Source organism: Oncorhynchus mykiss, chromosome 14, assembly GCF_013265735.2.
Source record: "Oncorhynchus mykiss isolate Arlee chromosome 14, USDA_OmykA_1.1, whole genome shotgun sequence".
Classification (NCBI taxonomy): Eukaryota; Metazoa; Chordata; class Actinopteri; order Salmoniformes; family Salmonidae; genus Oncorhynchus; species Oncorhynchus mykiss.
Window position 1 is genome coordinate 22639949 of NC_048578.1, and position 22193 is coordinate 22662141.

General features: G+C 39.6%; 1 protein-coding gene across 4 annotated transcripts in view; it reads right to left on the reverse strand.

Annotated features, from left to right (window-relative positions):
- LOC110488996 (ecto-NOX disulfide-thiol exchanger 2) overlaps positions 1-22193 on the reverse strand; it is a 309872-nt gene that overhangs the window by 221333 nt on the left and 66346 nt on the right. For all 4 annotated transcript variants that reach the window (XM_036943153.1, XM_036943154.1, XM_036943151.1 and 1 more), the window contains one exon: positions 15295-15387. In XM_036943153.1, coding sequence (XP_036799048.1) covers positions 15295-15328 — 34 coding nt within the window. In that variant the 5' untranslated portion in view covers positions 15329-15387. The remainder of the gene's footprint in view (positions 1-15294; positions 15388-22193) is intronic.

A 22193-nucleotide genomic window follows, 5' to 3' on the forward strand; every position in this document is an offset into this window, starting at 1 on the left:
AATTTCACATTCCTGCAGGATTTTTATAGCATGACAAATTCGTGATGGTACCTGCCCATTAAAACATATTGCAAATGCACAGTGACTTTGAAAAAGTAAGAAACAAAAAAAAATACATCTAAAATTTTTTGAGCATGACAAATTCGTGATGGTACCTGCCCATTGAAACATATTCCAAATGCACAGTGACTTTGAAAAAGTAAGGAAACAAAAAAAAATACATCTAAAAAATTTTGAGCATGACAAATTCGTGATGGTACCTGCCCATTGAAACATATTGCAAATGCACAGTGACTTTGAAAAAGTAAGGAAACATAAACAAATTCGATAAACAAATTCGTGATGGTACCTGCCCATTGAAACATATTGCAAATGCACAGTGACTTTGAAAAAGTAAGGAAACATAAACAAATTCGATAAACAAATTCGTGATGGTACCTGCCCATTGAAACATATTGCAAATGCACAGTGACTTTGAAAAAGTAAGGAAACATAAACAAATTCGATAAACAAATTCGTGATGGTACCTGCCCATTAAAACATATTCCAAATGCACAGTGACTTTGAAAAAGTAAGAAACAAAAAAAAATACATCTAAAATTTTTTGAGCATGACAAATTCGTGATGGTACCTGCCCATTGAAACATATTGCAAATGCACAGTGACTTTGAAAAAGTAAGGAAACATAAACAAATTCGATAAACAAATTCGTGATGGTACCTGCCCATTAAAACATATTCCAAATGCACAGTGACTTTGAAAAAGTAAGAAACAAAAAAAAATACATCTAAAAAATTTTGAGCATGACAAATTCGTGATGGTACCTGCCCATTGAAACATATTGCAAATGCACAGTGACTTTGAAAAAGTAAGGAAACATAAACAAATTCGATAAACAAATTCGTGATGGTACCTGCCCATTGAAACATATTGCAAATGCACAGTGACTTTGAAAAAGTAAGGAAACATAAACAAATTCGATAAACAAATTCGTGATGGTACCTGCCCATTAAAACATATTCCAAATGCACAGTGACTTTGAAAAAGTAAGGAAACAAAAAAAAATACATCTAAAAAATTTTGAGCATGACAAATTCGTGATGGTACCTGCCCATTGAAACATATTGCAAATGCACAGTGACTTTGAAAAAGTAAGGAAACATAAACAAATTCGATAAACAAATTCGTGATGGTACCTGCCCATTAAAACATATTCCAAATGCACAGTGACTTTGAAAAAGTAAGAAACAAAAAAAAATACATCTAAAATTTTTTGAGCATGACAAATTCGTGATGGTACCTGCCCATTGAAACATATTGCAAATGCACAGTGACTTTGAAAAAGTAAGGAAACATAAACAAATTCGATAAACAAATTCGTGATGGTACCTGCCCATTAAAACATATTCCAAATGCACAGTGACTTTGAAAAAGTAAGAAACAAAAAAAAATACATCTAAAAAATTTTGAGCATGACAAATTCGTGATGGTACCTGCCCATTGAAACATATTGCAAATGCACAGTGACTTTGAAAAAGTAAGGAAACATAAACAAATTCGATAAACAAATTCGTGATGGTACCTGCCCATTGAAACATATTGCAAATGCACAGTGACTTTGAAAAAGTAAGGAAACATAAACAAATTCGATAAACAAATTCGTGATGGTACCTGCCCATTAAAACATATTCCAAATGCACAGTGACTTTGAAAAAGTAAGGAAACAAAAAAAAATACATCTAAAAAATTTTGAGCGTGACAAATTCGTGATGGTACCTGCCCATTGAAACATATTGCAAATGCACAGTGACTTTGAAAAAGTAAGGAAACATAAACAAATTCGATAAACAAATTCGTGATGGTACCTGCCCATTAAAACATATTCCAAATGCACAGTGACTTTGAAAAAGTAAGAAACAAAAAAAAATACATCTAAAATTTTTTGAGCATGACAAATTCGTGATGGTACCTGCCCATTGAAACATATTGCAAATGCACAGTGACTTTGAAAAAGTAAGGAAACATAAACAAATTCGATAAACAAATTCGTGATGGTACCTGCCCATTGAAACATATTGCAAATGCACAGTGACTTTGAAAAAGTAAGGAAACATAAACAAATTCGATAAACAAATTCGTGATGGTACCTGCCCATTAAAACATATTCCAAATGCACAGTGACTTTGAAAAAGTAAGGAAACAAAAAAAAATACATCTAAAAAATTTTGAGCATGACAAATTCGTGATGGTACCTGCCCATTGAAACATATTGCAAATGCACAGTGACTTTGAAAAAGTAAGGAAACATAAACAAATTCGATAAACAAATTCGTGATGGTACCTGCCCATTAAAACATATTCCAAATGCACAGTGACTTTGAAAAAGTAAGGAAACAAAAAAAAATACATCTAAAAAATTTTGAGCATGACAAATTCGTGATGGTACCTGCCCATTGAAACATATTGCAAATGCACAGTGACTTTGAAAAAGTAAGGAAACATAAACAAATTCGATAAACAAATTCGTGATGGTACCTGCCCATTAAAACATATTCCAAATGCACAGTGACTTTGAAAAAGTAAGAAACAAAAAAAAATACATCTAAAATTTTTTGAGCATGACAAATTCGTGATGGTACCTGCCCATTGAAACATATTGCAAATGCACAGTGACTTTGAAAAAGTAAGGAAACATAAACAAATTCGATAAACAAATTCGTGATGGTACCTGCCCATTAAAACATATTCCAAATGCACAGTGACTTTGAAAAAGTAAGAAACAAAAAAAAATACATCTAAAAAATTTTGAGCATGACAAATTCGTGATGGTACCTGCCCATTGAAACATATTGCAAATGCACAGTGACTTTGAAAAAGTAAGGAAACATAAACAAATTCGATAAACAAATTCGTGATGGTACCTGCCCATTAAAACATATTCCAAATGCACAGTGACTTTGAAAAAGTAAGGAAACAAAAAAAAATACATCTAAAATTTTTTGAGCATGACAAATTCGTGATGGTACCTGCCCATTGAAACATATTGCAAATGCACAGTGACTTTGAAAAAGTAAGGAAACATAAACAAATTCGATAAACAAATTCGTGATGATACCTGCCCATTAAAACATATTCCAAATGCACAGTGACTTTGAAAAAGTAAGAAACAAAAAAAAATACATCTAAAATTTTTTGAGCATGACAAATTCGTGATGGTACCTGCCCATTGAAACATATTGCAAATGCACAGTGACTTTGAAAAAGTAAGGAAACATAAACAAATTCGATAAACAAATTCGTGATGGTACCTGCCCATTAAAACATATTCCAAATGCACAGTGACTTTGAAAAAGTAAGGAAACAAAAAAAAATACATCTAAAAAATTTTGAGCATGACAAATTCGTGATGGTACCTGCCCATTGAAACATATTGCAAATGCACAGTGACTTTGAAAAAGTAAGGAAACATAAACAAATTCGATAAACAAATTCGTGATGGTACCTGCCCATTAAAACATATTCCAAATGCACAGTGACTTTGAAAAAGTAAGAAACAAAAAAAAATACATCTAAAAAATTTTGAGCATGACAAATTCGTGATGGTACCTGCCCATTGAAATATATTGCAAATGCACAGTGACTTTGAAAAAGTAAGGAAACATAAACAAATTCGATAAACAAATTCGTGATGGTACCTGCCCATTAAAACATATTCCAAATGCACAGTGACTTTGAAAAAGTAAGGAAACAAAAAAAAATACATCTAAAAAATTTTGAGCATGACAAATTCGTGATGGTACCTGCCCATTGAAACATATTGCAAATGCACAGTGACTTTGAAAAAGTAAGGAAACATAAACAAATTCGATAAACAAATTCGTGATGGTACCTGCCCATTAAAACATATTCCAAATGCACAGTGACTTTGAAAAAGTAAGAAACAAAAAAAAATACATCTAAAAAATTTTGAGCATGACAAATTCGTGATGGTACCTGCCCATTGAAACATATTGCAAATGCACAGTGACTTTGAAAAAGTAAGGAAACATAAACAAATTCGATAAACAAATTCGTGATGGTACCTGCCCATTAAAACATATTCCAAATGCACAGTGACTTTGAAAAAGTAAGGAAACAAAAAAAAATACATCTAAAAAATTTTGAGCATGACAAATTCGTGATGGTACCTGCCCATTGAAACATATTGCAAATGCACAGTGACTTTGAAAAAGTAAGGAAACATAAACAAATTCGATAAACAAATTCGTGATGGTACCTGCCCATTAAAACATATTCCAAATGCACAGTGACTTTGAAAAAGTAAGGAAACAAAAAAAAATACATCTAAAAAATTTTGAGCATGACAAATTCGTGATGGTACCTGCCCATTGAAACATATTGCAAATGCACAGTGACTTTGAAAAAGTAAGGAAACATAAACAAATTCGATAAACAAATTCGTGATGGTACCTGCCCATTAAAACATATTCCAAATGCACAGTGACTTTGAAAAAGTAAGAAACAAAAAAAAATACATCTAAAAAATTTTGAGCATGACAAATTCGTGATGGTACCTGCCCATTGAAATATATTGCAAATGCACAGTGACTTTGAAAAAGTAAGGAAACATAAACAAATTCGATAAACAAATTCGTGATGGTACCTGCCCATTAAAACATATTCCAAATGCACAGTGACTTTGAAAAAGTAAGGAAACAAAAAAAAATACATCTAAAAAATTTTGAGCATGACAAATTCGTGATGGTACCTGCCCATTGAAACATATTGCAAATGCACAGTGACTTTGAAAAAGTAAGGAAACATAAACAAATTCGATAAACAAATTCGTGATGGTACCTGCCCATTAAAACATATTCCAAATGCACAGTGACTTTGAAAAAGTAAGAAACAAAAAAAAATACATCTAAAAAATTTTGAGCATGACAAATTCGTGATGGTACCTGCCCATTGAAACATATTGCAAATGCACAGTGACTTTGAAAAAGTAAGGAAACATAAACAAATTCGATAAACAAATTCGTGATGGTACCTGCCCATTAAAACATATTCCAAATGCACAGTGACTTTGAAAAAGTAAGGAAACAAAAAAAAATACATCTAAAAAATTTTGAGCATGACAAATTCGTGATGGTACCTGCCCATTGAAACATATTGCAAATGCACAGTGACTTTGAAAAAGTAAGGAAACATAAACAAATTCGATAAACAAATTCGTGATGGTACCTGCCCATTAAAACATATTCCAAATGCACAGTGACTTTGAAAAAGTAAGGAAACAAAAAAAAATACATCTAAAAAATTTTGAGCATGACAAATTCGTGATGGTACCTGCCCATTGAAACATATTGCAAATGCACAGTGACTTTGAAAAAGTAAGGAAACATAAACAAATTCGATAAACAAATTCGTGATGGTACCTGCCCATTAAAACATATTGCAAATGCACAGAGACTTTGAAAAAGTAAGGAAACATAAACAAAAAAACATCCCAAAAAATGTTGGGTAACCAGCTGCATATTTTAGATCACAAGCTTGAATTTTGAGCATGACAAATTCGTGATGGTACCTGCCCATTAAAACATATTGCAAATGCACAGTGACTTTGAAAAAGTAAGGAAACATAAACAAAAAAACATCCCAAATTTTTTTTTTTGAGTTACCAGTTGCATATTTTAGATCACCAGGTGCACATTTCAGGTCACCAGGTGCACATTACAGATCACCAGGTGCACGGAGGAAAATATTTACTTTTGACTTTGACTTTTGACTTCCTATGACATCATATTGCAAATGGAGAAAACATATGCCTAATGCACAAGTAAAACAAAAAGAAATATGTAATACAAGTTGACCAAGGTATAGTTTGAGCAAAGTAAAGTTTGAATTTTGAGCATGACAAATTCGTGATGGTACCTGCCCATTAAAACATATTGCAAATGTACAGTGACTTTGAAAAAGTAAGGAAACATAAACAAAAAAACATCCCAAAATTTTTTTTTTGGGTTACCAGTTGCATATTTTAGATCACCAGGTGCACATTTCAGGTCACCAGGTGCACATTTCAGATCACCAGGTGCACGGAGGAAAATGTTTACTTTTGACTTTGACTTTTGACTTCCTATGACATCATATTGCAAATGGAGAAAACATATGCCTTATGCACAAGTAAAACAAAAAGAAATATGTAATACAAGTTGACCAAGGTATAGTTTGAGCAAAGTAAAGTTTGAATTTTGAGCATGACAAATTCGTGATGGTATCTGCCCATTAAAACATATTGCAAATGCACAGTGACTTTGAAAAAGTAAGGAAACATAAACAAAAAAAATCCAAAAAATTTTGTTGCACATTTTAGATCATCAGTTGCACGGAGGAAAATATTTACTTTTGACTTAGACTTTTGACTTCCTATGACATCATATTGCAAATGGAGAAAACATATGCCTTATGCACAAGTAAAAAAAATATGATAATAAAGCATGACTAAAGTATGTTGATAAAGTTCTTATACATGTGTTATTGACACAAAAATCGAAAGAATTTTGAAAAAAGGTCAAGAAAGCACTTTTTTAAGGATGTATGAAGATTTTTACCAAATTTTGACATTTTTGACTTTTGACTTTTGACTTCCTATGAAATCATATTCCAAATGGAGAAAACATATGCCTTATGCACAAGTAAAAAATATATATATATATATGATAATAAAGTATGACTAAAGTATGTTGATAAAGTTCTTATACATGTGTAATTGACACAAAAATCAAAAGAATTTTGAAAAAAGGTCCAGAAAGCACTTTTTTAAGGATGTGTGAAGTTTTTTACCAAATTTTGACATTTTTGACTTTTGACTTTTGACTTCCTATGAAATCATATTGCAAATGGACAAAACATATGCCTTATGCGCATGTACTTAAAAAATATATATATATGATGACAAAAGTATACTCATACAGTACTTACCCATGTGTAATTGACAAAAAACTCGAAAGAATTTCGAAAAAAGGTCCAGAAAGCACTTTTTTAAGGGTTTTTAATTTTTTTTTAAAAAATGTCATTTTTCAAAATTTGGCTTTTGGATGTTGACTTGGGTGCCATTTGCAATATGAAATGCCCCGGTGGAACGCACACGCCCCCTATTGGAATTTTGAAGTGTTACAATTGGCAATTGCCATATGGCATTTGCAATATACTTTGCATGAATCAACGCCAAATTGGGTGGTATTGACCATCGTGTATATGGTTTGTCCAATGCCAATATACCGCCATTTGTTTTTGTCCAAATCAGGGGGGTATTCCCTTACCAATTAAAAGGATGTAGTTTGTATTTGTATTTATTAGGGATCCCCATTAGCAGATACTCTTCCTGGGGTCCAAACATATTAAAGCACTTACATTACATATAAAACAAAAGAGAAATAGATTGTCACCAAGATGGCATAGCAGTCAGACGTCTTTTGTCGTGTCCCGTATATATATTTACAACTTTCTTCGCATACCTTTTTATATATATTTTTTCTTTTCCATAAACTCATCTTCAAAACACTCTCCTGCAACCCGCCTCACCAATTTATATATTTTTTTAAAGAAAGTATTATTTACCTCAAATCTGTTATCCTCCATAGAAGCTAGCCAGAAGCTAGCCAGAAGCTAATCCAGAAGCTAGCCAGAAGCTAGCCTGAAGCTAATCCAGAAGCTAATCAGAAGCTAGTTAGCTTCTTTACTGGCTAATCGTTAGTATTCAGCTAACCACGGTTTGTGGTCATCAGCTATCCTTTAGCTCGAAAATCTAATCGCCAGTTTTGTACTGCGCGGCTCGGAACATACCGGACCAATTTTTCTCTCCATGTCCCCGGATTTCAACCGCAAGCTCTGGACATTTATACCTGGATCTCGCAGCTAGCTAGCTGCTATCCGTGTGACTATCAGCTTACGTCGATTCCGGAGCAAACATCAATTATTCCGAAGCTAGCCAGCTGAAGAGTTCCATCAGTCACTCCTGGGCTACAATCACCTATCCGGACCCGTTTTACTGCCAACGCGGAGCCCCACCGGGCCTTCACAACTGGACTACCGACGTTATCTGCCCAAGGGAGTTATCCAGCTTACCTGAACGCCCATCTGCGGTCCGCTAATCGTTAGGTCTATTCAGATAGCAGCCGATAAGACGGCTATCGGACAATTTTTTTCTTTTTTCTTGGGCCTCTATAACTATATTATTTTTTGGGCGAATTGGATTGATCCCCTCTATCTACCACACGGAACCCCACTAATCCTACCGACAGAAACGCACGAGGTGGCTAAAAACAGACCTCCATCCTATGCTAGCTTGCTACCGATGGCCTGGCAAGCTGTCTGAATCGCCGTGACCCCAGCCAACCTCACTGGACCCTTTTGATCACTCGACTAAGCATGCCTCTCATTAATGTCAATATGCCTTGTCCATTGCTGTTCTGGTTAGTGTTTATTGGCTTATTTCACTGTAGAGCCTCTAGTCCTGCTCACTATACCTTATCCAACCTATTAGTTCCACCACTCACACATGCAATGACATCTCCTGGTTTCAATGATGTTTCTAGAGACAATATCGCTCTCATCATCACTGAATACCTAGGTTTACCTCCACTGTATTCACATCCTACCATACCTTTGTCTGCACATTATACCTTGAAGCTATTTTATCGCCCCCAGAAACCTCCTTTTACTCTCTGTTCCCGACGTTCTAGACGACCAATTCTCATTGCTTTTAGCTGTATCTTTATCCTACTCCTCTTCTTTTCCTCTGGTGTTGTAGAGGTGAATCCAGGCCTGCAGTGCCTAGCTCCACTCCGATTCCCTAGGCGCTCTTTTTTGATGACGTCTGTAACAGTAATAGCCTTGGTTTCATGCATGTTAACATTAGAAGCCTCCTCCCTAAGTTTGTTTTATTCACTGATTTAGCACACTCTGCCAACCTGGATGTTCTACCTGTGTCTGAATCCTGGCTTAGGAAGACCACCAAAAATTCTGAAATTTTCATCCCAAACTACAACATTTTCAGACAAGATAGAATTGCCAAAGGGGGCGGTGTTGCAATCTACTGGAAAGAAAGCCTGCAGAGTTCTGTCCTACTATCCAGGTCTGTACCCAAACAATTTGAACTTCTACTTTTAAAATTCCAACTCTCCAGAAACAAGTCTATCACCGTTGCCGCCTGCTAAAGACCACCCTCTGCCCCCAGCTGTGCTCTGGACACCGTATGTGAACTGATTGCCCCCCATCCATCTTCAGAGCTCGTGCTGCTAGGCGACCTAAACTGGAACATGCTTAACACCCCAGCCATCCTACAATCTAAGCTTGATGCCCTCAATCTCACACAAATTATCAATGAACCTACCAGGTACCTCCCCAAATCTGTAAACACGGGCACCCTCATAGATATCATCCTAACCAACTTGCCCTCTAAATACACATCTGCTGTCTTCAACCAAGATCTCAGCGATCACTGCCTCATTGCCTGCATCCGTAATGGGTCAGAGGTCAAATGACCTCCACTCATCACTGTCAAACGCTCCCTGAAACACTTCAGCGAGCAAGCCTTTCTAATCGACCTGGCCGGGGTATCCTGGAAGGATACTGAGCTCATCCTGTCAGTAGAGGATGCATGTTTTTATTTTTTTTTATGCCTTCCCAACCATCTTAAATATGCATGCCCCATTCAAGAAATTTAGAACCAGGAACAGATATAGGCCTTGGTTCTCCCCAGACCTGACTGCCCTTAACCAACACAAAAACATCCTATGGCGTTCTGCATTAGCAGCTTTTCAGGGAAGCTAGAAACAATTATACACAGGCAGTTAGAAAAGCCAAGGCTAGCTTTTTCAAACAGAAATTTGCTTCCTGTAGCACAAACTCAAAACAATTCTGGGACACTGTAAAGTCCATGGAGAATAAGAACAACTCCTCCCAGCTGCCCACTGCACTGAAGATAGGAAACACTCACCACCGATAAATCCACTATAATTGAGAATTTCAATAAGCATTTTTCTAAGGCTGTCCATGCTTTCCACCTGGCTACCCCTACCCCGGTCAACAGCACTGCACCCCCCACAGCAACTCGCCCAAGCCTTCCCCATTTCTCCTTCTCCCAAATCCAGTCAGCTGATGTTCTGAAAGAGCTGCAAAATCTGGACCCCTACAAATCAGCCGGGCTAGACAATCTGGACCCTTTCTTTCTAAAATTGTCTGTCGAAATTGTTGCCACCCCAATTACTAGCCTGTTCAACCTCTCTTTCGTGTCGTCTGAGATTCCCAAAGATTGGAAAGCAGCTGCGGTCATCCCCCTCTTCAAAGGGGGGGGGGGGGACACTCTTGACCCAAACTGCTACAGACCTATATCTATCCTATCCTGCTTTTCTAAGGTCTTCGAAAGCCAAGTCAACAAACAGATTACCGACCATTTCGAATCTCACCATACCTTCTCTGCTATGCAATCTGGTCTCAAAGCTGGTCATGGGTGCACCTCAGCCACGCTCAAGGTCCTAAACGATATCTTAACCGTCATCGATAAGAAACATTACTGTGCAGCCGTATTCATTGATCTGGCCAAGGCTTTCGACTCTGTCAATCACCACATCCTCATCGGCAGACTCGACAGCCTTGGTTTCTCAAATGATTGCCTCGCCTGGTTCACCAACTACTTCTCTGATAGAGTTCAGTGTGTCAAATCGGAGGGTCTGCTGTCCGGACCTCTGGCAGTCTCTATGGGGGTGCCACAGGGTTCAATTCTTGGACCGACTCTCTTCTCTGTATACATCAATGATGTCGCTCTTGCTGCTGGTGAGTCTGATCCACCTCTACGCAGACGACACCATTCTGTATACTTCTGGCCCTTGTTTGGACACTCCAGGCAAGCTTCAATGCCATACAACTCTCCGTCTGTGGCCTCCAATTACTCTTAAGTAAAAGTAAAAGTAAATGCATGCTCTTCAACTGATCGCTGCCTGCACCTGCCCGCCTGTCCAACATTACTACTCTGGACGGCTCTGACTTAGAATACGTGGACAACTACAAATACCTAGGTGTCTGGTTAGACTGTAAACTCTCCTTCCAGACCCACATCAAACATCTCCAATCCAAAGTTAAATCTAGAATTGGCTTCCTATTTCGCAACAAAGCATCCTTCACTCATGCTGCCAAACATACCCTTGTAAAACTGACCATCCTACCAATCCCCGACTTCGGCGATGTCATTTACAAAATAGCCTCCAATACCCTACTCAACAAATTGGATGCAGTCTATCACAGTGCCATCCGTTTTGTCACCAAAGCCCCATATACTACCCACCATTGCGACCTGTACGCTCTCGTTGGCTGGCCCTCGCTTCATATTCGCCGCCAAACCCACTAGCTCCATGTCATCTACAAGACCGTGCTAGGTAAAGTCCCCCCTTATCTCAGCTCGCTGGTCACCATAGCATCTCCCACCTGTAGCACACGCTCCAGCAGGTATATCTCTCTAGTCACCCCCAAAACCAATTCTTTCTTTGGCCGCCTCTCCTTCCAGTTCTCTGCTGCCAATGACTGGAACGAACTACAAAAATATCTGAAACTGGAAACACTTCTCAGAGCAGCTCACAGATTACTGCACCTGTACATAGCCCACCTATAATTTAGCCCAAACAACTACCTCTTTCCCTACTGTATTTATTTTATGTTATTTATTTATTTATTTTGCTCCTTTGCACCCCATTGTTTTTATTTCTACTTTGCACATTCTCCCACTGCAAATCTACCATTCCAGTGTTTTACTTGCTATATTGTATTTACTTTGCCACCTTGGCCTTTTTTTTGTTGCGTTTACCTCCCTTATCTCACCTCATTTGCTCACATTGTATATAGACTAATTTTTCTACTGTATTATTTATTGACTGCATGTTTGTTTTACTCCATGTGTAACTCTGTGTTGTTGTATGTGTCGAACTGCTTTGCTTTATCTTGGCCAGGTCGCAATTGTAAATGAGAACATGTTCTCAACTTGCCTACCTGGTTAAATAAAGGTGAAATAAAAAAAAAAAATAACAGTACATCTTACATATCTACAATACAACATGTTCAATACCACCATACAACAATACCACAATGTGTCTGTACCTTGTGTGGGTCTTCACAGTATCTGTTGTGTTGTTACATAAGGTGTATTTTTACCTGCTTTTTAAATCTTATTCTACTGCGTGCATCAGTTACCTGATGTGGAATAGAGTTCCATGTAGTCACGGCTCGATGTAGTACTGTACCCCTCACAGTTTGTTCTGGACCTCTGGTAGCATTTCTTGTGGGTTACGCATGGGTGTCCGAGCAGTATGCAAGTATTTTAAAAACAGACAGCTCGGTACATTCAGCTTGTCAACACCTCTTACAAAAAAAAGTAGTCATGAAGTCAATCTCTTCCACTTGAGCCATGAGAGACTGACATGCATGTCATTAATGTTAGCTCTGCGAGGACTTTTAAGGGCCAGCTGTGCTGCTGCTCTGAGTCAACTGCAATTTTCTTAAGTGCATCTTTGTGGCACCTGACCACACTACTGAACAGTAGTCCAGGTGTGACAAAACTATGGCCTGCAGGACCTGCCTTGTTAAGGCAGAGCACAGTGCTTGATCATGGACAGACTTCTCCCCGTCTTAACTACTGTTGTATCAATATATATGTTTTGACCATGACAGTTTTCAATCCTGAGTTACTCCAAGCAGTTTAGTGACTTCTATTAGTTCAATTTCCACATTATTCATTACAAGATGAAGTTGAGGTTTAGTGAATGACTTGTCAGAAATACAATGCTTTTAGTTTTGGAAATATTTAGGACTAACTTATTCCTTGTTGCAGTCATTTCAGTTGCTGTAGCAGCTTACGTGTATAGTGTTGAGTCAGCCGCATACTTTACTCAAAGCCAGAGGCATGTCGTTAGTAAAGATTGAAAAAAATAACGGGCCTAAACAGCTACCCTGGGCTTTAGCTTCCCTCTAGGCCTGAGGGTACACACTTTCTAGTAGGCTTAAATTGAAGATGGGCAAATAGGAGTGGCAATATCTTCAGTCATTTTCCATCCAGATTGTCAGAACCCGGTGCCTTGTCATTGTTGATAGACAATACTTTTTTCACCTCTTCCACACTGACATTACGGAATTCAAAAAGTAAAATTGTCATTCATAATTTGGTTAGATATACTTGGATGTGTAGTGTCAGCGTTTGTTGCTGATATGTCATACTTAAGTTTGCTTATCTTGCCAATCAAAAACTTGGCAATATCAGTGAGTTGTGACTGATAGAGCAGAGTTTGCCTTTTTCCCAACATTTAATTTAAGGTGCTCCAAAGCTTTTTATTATCATTCATTTTTGTTAAATAGTACAGATACTTTTTTATTGTATTTAGTTTAGTCACATGATTTCTTAATTTGCAGCATGTTTGCCAATCAAGTTGGGCAGCCAGACTCATTTGCCATAACTTTTGCCTCCTCCATCTCACCCATACAATTTTTCAATTCCTCATCAATCCAAGGGGATTCAAACGTTTTTACAGTCATTTTCTTAATGGGTGTGTTGCTTATTAGTAACTGGAAAAAGCTATTTAATAAATGTGTCAAGTGCAGTGTCTGGTTGCTCCTCATTACATATCACAGACCAACAAATATGATTTACATCATCAACATATGAATCATTACAAAACTTATTGTGTGACCTCTTAGACACTATATTAGGCCCAGCCTTTGTTTTTTCTAGATATGACTACTATATTGTGATCACAGTGGTAGCCCTGAACCTCATACCTCTACTTTCCTTCCTTTAATGGTGTCTGTGGCTCTGCCATCAAAGGCCAAGGAGAGGACAAGGTTCTCAAGCTCCAGTTAGTAATCAGAGACGTGATGTCGTTGGATGTCAGAAAAACAGAGGCCAGTTAGAGATGAAGTACATATCAGAAAGGTGCCGTGCTGAGGGAAGATATACTACCACACACTGATGGACTACAAAAATGCTGTAGCGAGAGGACAGAAAGAGGGATAGAGGATGAGAGTGGGATATCGATAGAGATCAGACACCACACCGCTGTAGGCTGAGGCAGAGTGTAGAGGACGAGAAGAGGGAACATCACCAGAGACGAGAGATACAATGTCTTAGAGGCCAGAGAGCGAAAGAGAGGATGGGGGAGGCCAGAGAGCGAAAGAGAGGATGGGGGAGGCCAGAGAGCGAAAGAGAGGATGGGGGAGGCCAGAGAGCGAAAGAGAGGATGGGGGAGGACAGAGAGAGAAAGAGGCCAGACACCAGACTGTACATTCATTATCACCTGACCAACCTGTGCACCACACTGTGTGAACATAATAGGAGTTGACACACTCATCTACCAAATCCCGGCAAGAGAAGAGACGCTTTCATTCCCTCTCCCCATGCTCTCACACCACCAGGGAATACAATTAGCACCTGGCAAATGCCGGTAGATTTAGGTATTGGCGGGTAAGAATGTCTACTTCACCAGCTACTTTGGCGGTTGGTTCATTTGCAGGGCTATAGTGTGAGCATTACATTCCTGAATAAAAATAGTCAAAAGTGAAGTATAAGCACATGTGGAGTTAGAAAAATGCTGCATGAGCTGTTTACAAAGTATTTCTGCTGTTTTGTTTCATAGCTGCTAATTACATTAATAAACACGAATCCTATATCCCACTTTGCACAGCAACACTGCCTGGCAGGGGAGCTGAGCGCACGGACTTTAGTGCTGATATTCATTTTTGGAGGCGCTGTGCACAGGCATATAATATGGTCTAATTTACTCGAAAGTCTCATGTTTCATGGCTATTTACATCTTTTTTTTTTCACAACTCGGTTGTTTTGACATTAGTTTGAGTCTGCTGCTTCAACTGATAGCAAAAAGATACCCTAGTCAGACCCCAAATCTCAGACACGTGCCAGGACTCCAGTGGCTCTGTTGCCATGGTAACCAGAGCCAGAGTAAGAGGGGGGCAGCTCCACGGGGGTTGGGCAGAGCCAGTGTAATAGTGGGGGTAGCTCCAGGGGGGGTTGGGAAGAACAGAGGAGGCTCTATTGGATAGAAGGAAACCTCCACTAGGGGACAAATACAGTCTTATCAGGTGTGCAGCAGGAATTTTGGCAGTAAAATCCCCTTAAGAGCCATGAAATCTGGACACTGCACCTGAGAACGCCTCTGGGGCTGCGGTGTGTATGCTCCACTCCAGACTCTCTTTCCACATGCAAACTCGAACACAGACACGCTGAGCTCTTACCTGCTGCTCGTCCTGATCTGTAGTCCTTGTACATTATGGCGTTGTAGTGGCACTTCCTCTGATCTCAGCCCCTCTGGTCTCTCAGTGATGCTCCTGTGAAGAAACAGCAACAACAATGGCCCCATGATTCTCTGTTCATTCTCTTTAGATCCATGCTGTTCAAGAGAGCACCAATATGCCATACTGGGATCTCAGCTCATCATTTCTGCGGCTGGTTCAAGGACACCAAGAGAACTGGGTAATAAGGGTCACAATAAAGGTGCTTTGTCTTGAGTAGAGAAAGTTGATAACTAAAGGAGGATGTCACTGTGCTTCTTTGATAGGCATGGCCCTTTTGCTTTGTAGAGGAGACACTCATCTGAACCAGAAAGAGCTGTGGATCAAGGGGGTCCCAGTGACTGTAGAATTTACACTGTCTTTAAAAAATAATAATAATAAATTCACCTTTATTTAACCAGGTAGGCTAGTTGAGAGCAAGTTCTCATTTACAACTGGCCAAGATAAAGCAAAGCAGTGCGACACAAACAGAGTTACACATGGAATAAACAAACATAGTCAATAACACAATAGGAAAAAAGTCTATATACAGTGTGCGCAAATGAGCTAAGATAAGGGCAAAAAATAGGCCATAGTGGTGAAATAATTACAATTTAGCAATTAAACACTGGAGTGATAGATGTGCAGAAGATGAATGTGCAAGTAGAGATACTGGGGTGCAAAGGAGCAAAAATAAATAACAGTATGGGGATGAGGTAGTTGGGTGGGCTATTTACAGATGGGCTATCTACGGGTGCAGTGATCTGTGAGCTGCTGACAGCTGATGCTTGAAGTTAGTGAGGGAGATATGACTCTCCAGCTTCAGTGATTTTTGCAATTCGTTCCAGTCATTGGCAGTAGAGAACTGGAAGGAAAGGCGGCTAAAGGAGGAATTGGCTTTGGGGGTGACCAGTGAAATAGACCTGCTGGAGCGAGTGCTATGGTGACCAGTGAGCTGAGACAAGGCTGGGCTTTACCTAGCAACGACTTATAGATGACCTGGAGCCAGTGGGTTTGGCGACGAATATGAAGTGAGGGCCAGCCAACGAGAGCATACAGGTCTCAGTGGTGGATAGTATATTGTGCTTTGGTGACATTTTAAAAATTTTTTTTTTTAAATTTTACCTTTATTTAACCAGGCAAGTCAGTTAAGAACAAATTCTTATTTTCAATGACGGCCTGGGAACAGTGGGTTAACTGCCTGTTCAGGGGCAGAACGACAGATTTGTACCTTGTCAGCTCGGGGGTTTGAACTCGCAACCTTCCGGTTACTAGTCCAACGCTCTAACCACTAGGCTACCCTGCCTAGTAACGGATGGCACTGTGATAGACTGCATCCAATTTGCTGAGTAGAGTGTTGGAAGCTATTTTGTAAATAACATCGAAGTCAAGGATCGGCAGGGTAGTCAGTTTTACATGGGTATGTTTGGCAGCATGAGTGAAGGATGCTTTGTTGCGAAATAGGAAGTCGATTCTAGATTTAATTTTGGATTGGAGATGCTTAATGTGAGTCTGGAAGGAGAGCTTTCTTCTGCTATGACAATCTGCATCAGTCATGTCATGATGCCAACACACACTCAGGCCACTGTAAAGGTCAGAGATCCCCAAAGCTTCCTCTACTACTCACAAACACTCCTGAACAAAGGCTTTATTCTGCCTCAGTGAATTTCTCTTGCCTGTTACCTCATTTCTGTGTCTGACTTTGTATTGAATGCATGTGCATGTACACCGAGTATACAAAACATCACTCTTTCCATGACAGACAGACCATGAGGAAGTTATGATCCCTTATTGATGTTGCCTGTTAAATCCACTTCAACCAGTGTTGATGAAGGGGAGAAGAAATGTTAAAGGATTTTTAAGCCTTGAGACATGGATTGTGTTGTCATTAAGAAAGTGAATGGGAAAGACAAAACATTTAAGTGCCTTTGAACAGGGTTTGGTGCCAGGAGCACCGGTTTGAGTGTGTCAAGAACTACAACACTGCTGGGTTTACCGTGTGTATCAAGAATGGTCCACCACCAAAAGGACATCCAGCCAACTTGACAACTGTTGGAAGCATTGGAGGCAACATGGGCCAAGATCCCTAAGACTTGACACCTTGTAGAGTTCATACCTCAACGAATTGACGCTGTTCTGAGGGCAAAGGGGGGTGTAACTCAATATTTGGAAGGTGTTCCTAATGTTTTATACACTCTATGTATACTTGAATCAAAATATTAACTTCTATAACGTATTACAGCTGACAGTCCTTCAACTTGGACCCAAGTAGACATCTCAACAAGTATTGTGACCATGTATTGTAATGAAGGACTTTTTAATCATTTGTCCTGACAGCCAGTTACCGGAGTTAGCGGAGGCTTTGGTTTTACTTTACCGTCTCCTTGAAATGCCAGGCGACTGTTTCCCTTAGGAGGATAGAACACACAGAGGGGTGGAGGGAGCAGGTGTTCTTGTGACCTGCTCCCTCCACCCCTCCTGTGATTACATCCATCCCTCTGATTCCATTGCTGACCTGCTTCTCCAACACCATCCCACCATTCCTCTCATCTGCTCCCTCCACTCTTCCACTCCCTCCTCCCAACACTTTCCCTCCCTCCATCCCTCTGACCTGCTCTTTCTTTCCCCCTCCCTCCATCGCTGAACTGCTTCTCCCACACCATCCCTCTCACCTGCTCCCTCCATCCCTCTTCCCACTCCCTCCTCCCCCCTCTTTACAGTCCATCCCTCCACATAGCTTCAGAGATCTGTTCATCCACTACCGTTAACCACAGAAGACCAGAGTGAGAGCTGGTGACGTGGGATCAGCCGACACCTCAAGTGTCATGGTGAATAATAGCCAACAGGACAGAAACAGGTGTTCTGTTGTTGAGTCTATCGTTCTCTTTTATCTATTCTTCCTCCGTGTGAATGTGATTAACCCAGACTAAACAAAAGACAGGGGAAATAGCAACATGGTCTGTGCATATACAATTTAGCAGACGCTTTTATCCAAAGAAATTTACAGTCACGTGTGCATACATTTTACGTATGGGTGGCCCCAGCAGAAATCAAACACACAACCTTTGACATTGCAAGCGCCATGCTCTACCGGACCGAGCTACAAAGAACCAAAAACATGTATTTTATCAAACCACTTGCCTGGAACTGTGATGATATTCTGCTGGAAGCCTAAAAGCAACTCACTTTGATTTTACATAGAACAAATATGCTTCCTACACTTTGTACAAACAGGCAAACAGCTCATTATTAGTACTCATAATAACAGCCTCCTAAAAGGAGGCTCAAGGAAGGAAAGGGTTTAAGTCAGTGCAGGACTGACTAGTGATGGGGGGGGAAACAACAATCAATAGTTACAAATGGCAATATTATTTTTGAACGAAATATCGATTTTTGATTTGTAAAAATAATGACGTACCTAGCGTTAGCTAGCGTCAGTCGTCGGCAGTACCTGCGCCCGTCGACAGTACCTGCGTGAAAACTCCGATATTTTTCATCCTAAAGATTGTTCCCCTTTTTCAGCACTGATCAAAACTTGCTTTCTTATGCTCTCGTGTCTATATGTAGCAGACATATGCTGAGCAATATGTTTGAAACATAAAATAACAATAAAATCACAGTATCATATAAGTATGGTACTAATATCGTATCGTGAGGTCCCGGGCAATTCCCAGTCCTAGGGCTGACCATGTGACACGTCCTCAACAGGTCTTTAATTTCACACCCTGATGACCCTCTGAGGATCTTTCGACTGATGTAGATAACCACAAGACCATATGTTCCCCCTGGCACCAGCCACCTGAATGTTGCCCTCTTTTTATTCACTCTAATAAATGTAAAGGTCATGGATGAATTACAGTCTGCCCTTCACACTGTGCACTAACTGGGCTCCAGCATGCACTTTAACTTAAGGCTGGTTGTGAACACATATTTAGCAGTAAAGAGACTGAGGCAAAACAGCATGAGGGCAGTACACTAACTTGGCTTATGCAAAGTGAGGAGGACTGCTAACCAGATTAGGCTACGCTATATGCAAGAATGCAGACCGAAGAGCACTAATTTATGAATACATGATGAGTTGCATTTAGCCTCGCCAATAGCTCATTATCCTTTATGGGGTAACTCGTCTATCAATGAGTAGCATCCAGCTAGCTTCCCAAGCTAATGTAGGGCTACTGGTTCTGGTGGTGGGTAAACAGATGAAGGCTGTCATGCAGGGTTCCAAACTCAGTCCCCGGGACCTTAAGGGTTGCACCTTTAGTTTTTTGCACTAGCACTACACAGCTGATTCAAATAATCAACTAAATCATCCAGCTTTGATCATTTGAATCAACCATGTAGTGTTAGTGCAACAAAAAAAAACTCAATGTGCAACTCTTGAGGTCCCGAGGAGCGAGTTTGGGGAAACACAGCAGCAGTGGAAGTTCCTTTTCATTTGGAGTGACACCAAATCATATGGGTGATTCCTCATGAAACTAGAAGAAAACATGACCATAAATTGGGGTGTTTCCCCAAAATGTAATCCATAGAAGGGTCCTTATGAGGAAGGATTGTTTGACATATCTTGAAGCATAATTGAGAATTGATTAAAGTTGGAACATGTGACATTTTGGCCTTACCCTCTTTAAAGTGTTCCATCTGTAGGTGATAAACGAAGCAATAAAATAATGTGTCATCTGATTCTTTCCTGCTTGCTCTTTAATATGAGGAGTATTTTGACTTCAATGAAAAATGAATTTTGATAATTCACTATTTTAGATTTGTCTAATTTTGATATATATTGGTGAACAAATAATACTCTACTGGCATATCAAAGTCTCAGAGTGGGATCGCTGGTAGTTTTAAATTTTTGTTTTCTAGAATGGACCAAGAGATCTGAAATCCATTATAACCACCACAATAACCATGAGCTATTTACTGTAAAAACACCCACTTTCCTTACACATTAATTACCCGTGACATTTTTCATATCTTACCACCCACAGGCCTAGGCTACGAATATCTTGCCGTCCAAACAAAAAAACTCACTCAGAGGCAGCAACTGTGTTATGATTATTAATGACAAGCCTTGGTCTGGGAAAAGAGAATTTTAGCACAGTTCTTTGAAATCCTTCTGCCGCTATGAAATGCATGTTCTGATCCAGGCTTAAACGTGAGTTGCTGAGAGGGAAGACTGGCTCCAGAGAGAATTGCATCATTATGCCAGACAGTCTTGCTGAGAGTGTGGATGCCATTAAAATGGAAAACGGACCCAAAATCTAAATTCGTTAGGGGAGGACTGAAAGTAAAATCCCTGCTTGAAATGATGTTCCTGAAAACATGAAAGTATCACAGAACTGAAGGTAGGTAGAAGAGAAGAAACTTCTTTTTTTTTTTAAACAAAGTGCTTTGAAAGAGATGGTTGGTGTGAATGATCTTTCCACTACATAGTTTAGGCCTATAACCTGATTTATTCTGTAACATTAACAAATACTTCAGGTTACATTTCAGATGGTGGTCGTGACAAATGGTGCCTTGCCAATAACATTAGCATCATCATGGGAATAACTAAAAGGGGAATTGGGTAGTTAAGATGCACAACTGAATATTAGCCTAGCTGGTTAATGATCAAATAGTTTAAAATGCTATATTTAATTAGCATTAATAACAATGCGGGATAGAGTTGCTGAGACCGTAAGACACTTTCCACCAATCAAAAGCAGAGCTACTGTACCATACTCAATTTCCATTGTCATTCTCAGGCAATCCTGTATATTGTTTACAGGTATTTTCACACAACGTTGAGCACATTATTCATCATAGGTTCATTCAGAATTGGAGCAAAAGCCTGTGGCGGGCAGAGATCAGAGGACCCCTCAGTGAACAGTCTTATCAGAGAGAGTCAACATGACCGCATTGTGATGGAGGAGAGAGAGAACACATCAGCTCATCTGACTCCATTAATCTTCTCTGGCCGCACTGGAGGGGACTAGCAGCAGAGGCATTGCAGACCAACAGAGATTCAGTATCAGTGGATTACCTACTGAGCATTGGATTAATCATAAAAACTTAAACCAAGCTGAACTATACTTCACAAGCACCACTTTCCTCCGTTCCCTATAACGTAGTTCTGCCTCTGTCTGCCAGGTTATCTGTATGATGAAGTACCTCATCTTCAACATAGGGACTACAAGAGGAAGCATTTTTCCCTTCTGTTGGGATCACTGAAAAAGGTACTACACTGGTTCAGCTGAGGGGAAAGGCAGTGCTTAATATGACGTTGAGTGGTATAACACAGGACAATCTTACCTAATACCTGTATATGTCAAAACAGTGCTCAGCTGTACTAAAAGCCTCATGGCCTTGAAATATAGAAACCTATCCAGGTTCAAGTCCCTAAGCATACCATTGTCATGTTACATCGGTTACCATAGTCAAAGTCAGATTTTCCTAATCGGTTCAAAACTCGACCTCCACTTTCAGCTCAATTTGTTTTTTAAATTTGGTATACTCCCTAGACCTATGCTAAATCAGACACAGCTTCATACAGACAATTACATTTGAGTCATTTAGCAGACGCTCTTATCCAGAGACTTTCAGTAGTGAGTGCATACATTTTCATATACGAGTGGCTTTGTTTTGGAGGACAAATTGAACAGGAGGCATCAGTGTACCAGACTTCACAAATACATTATTTGAATAGGTGGAGCTCTAGTTGACCTTTGCCCTTCCGTTGTTCACTGCTGGGGTTAACCAAGCAGAACGCCCAGGTGTCCAGTCTCCGGAGAGGATGAGCAATCCAAATGGCCCTTTTCACCGAGGTTATTATCCTCATGTGTCTCTGTCATGGCAACCGTTCCACTGCAGCGAGGGAAGGGCAGATG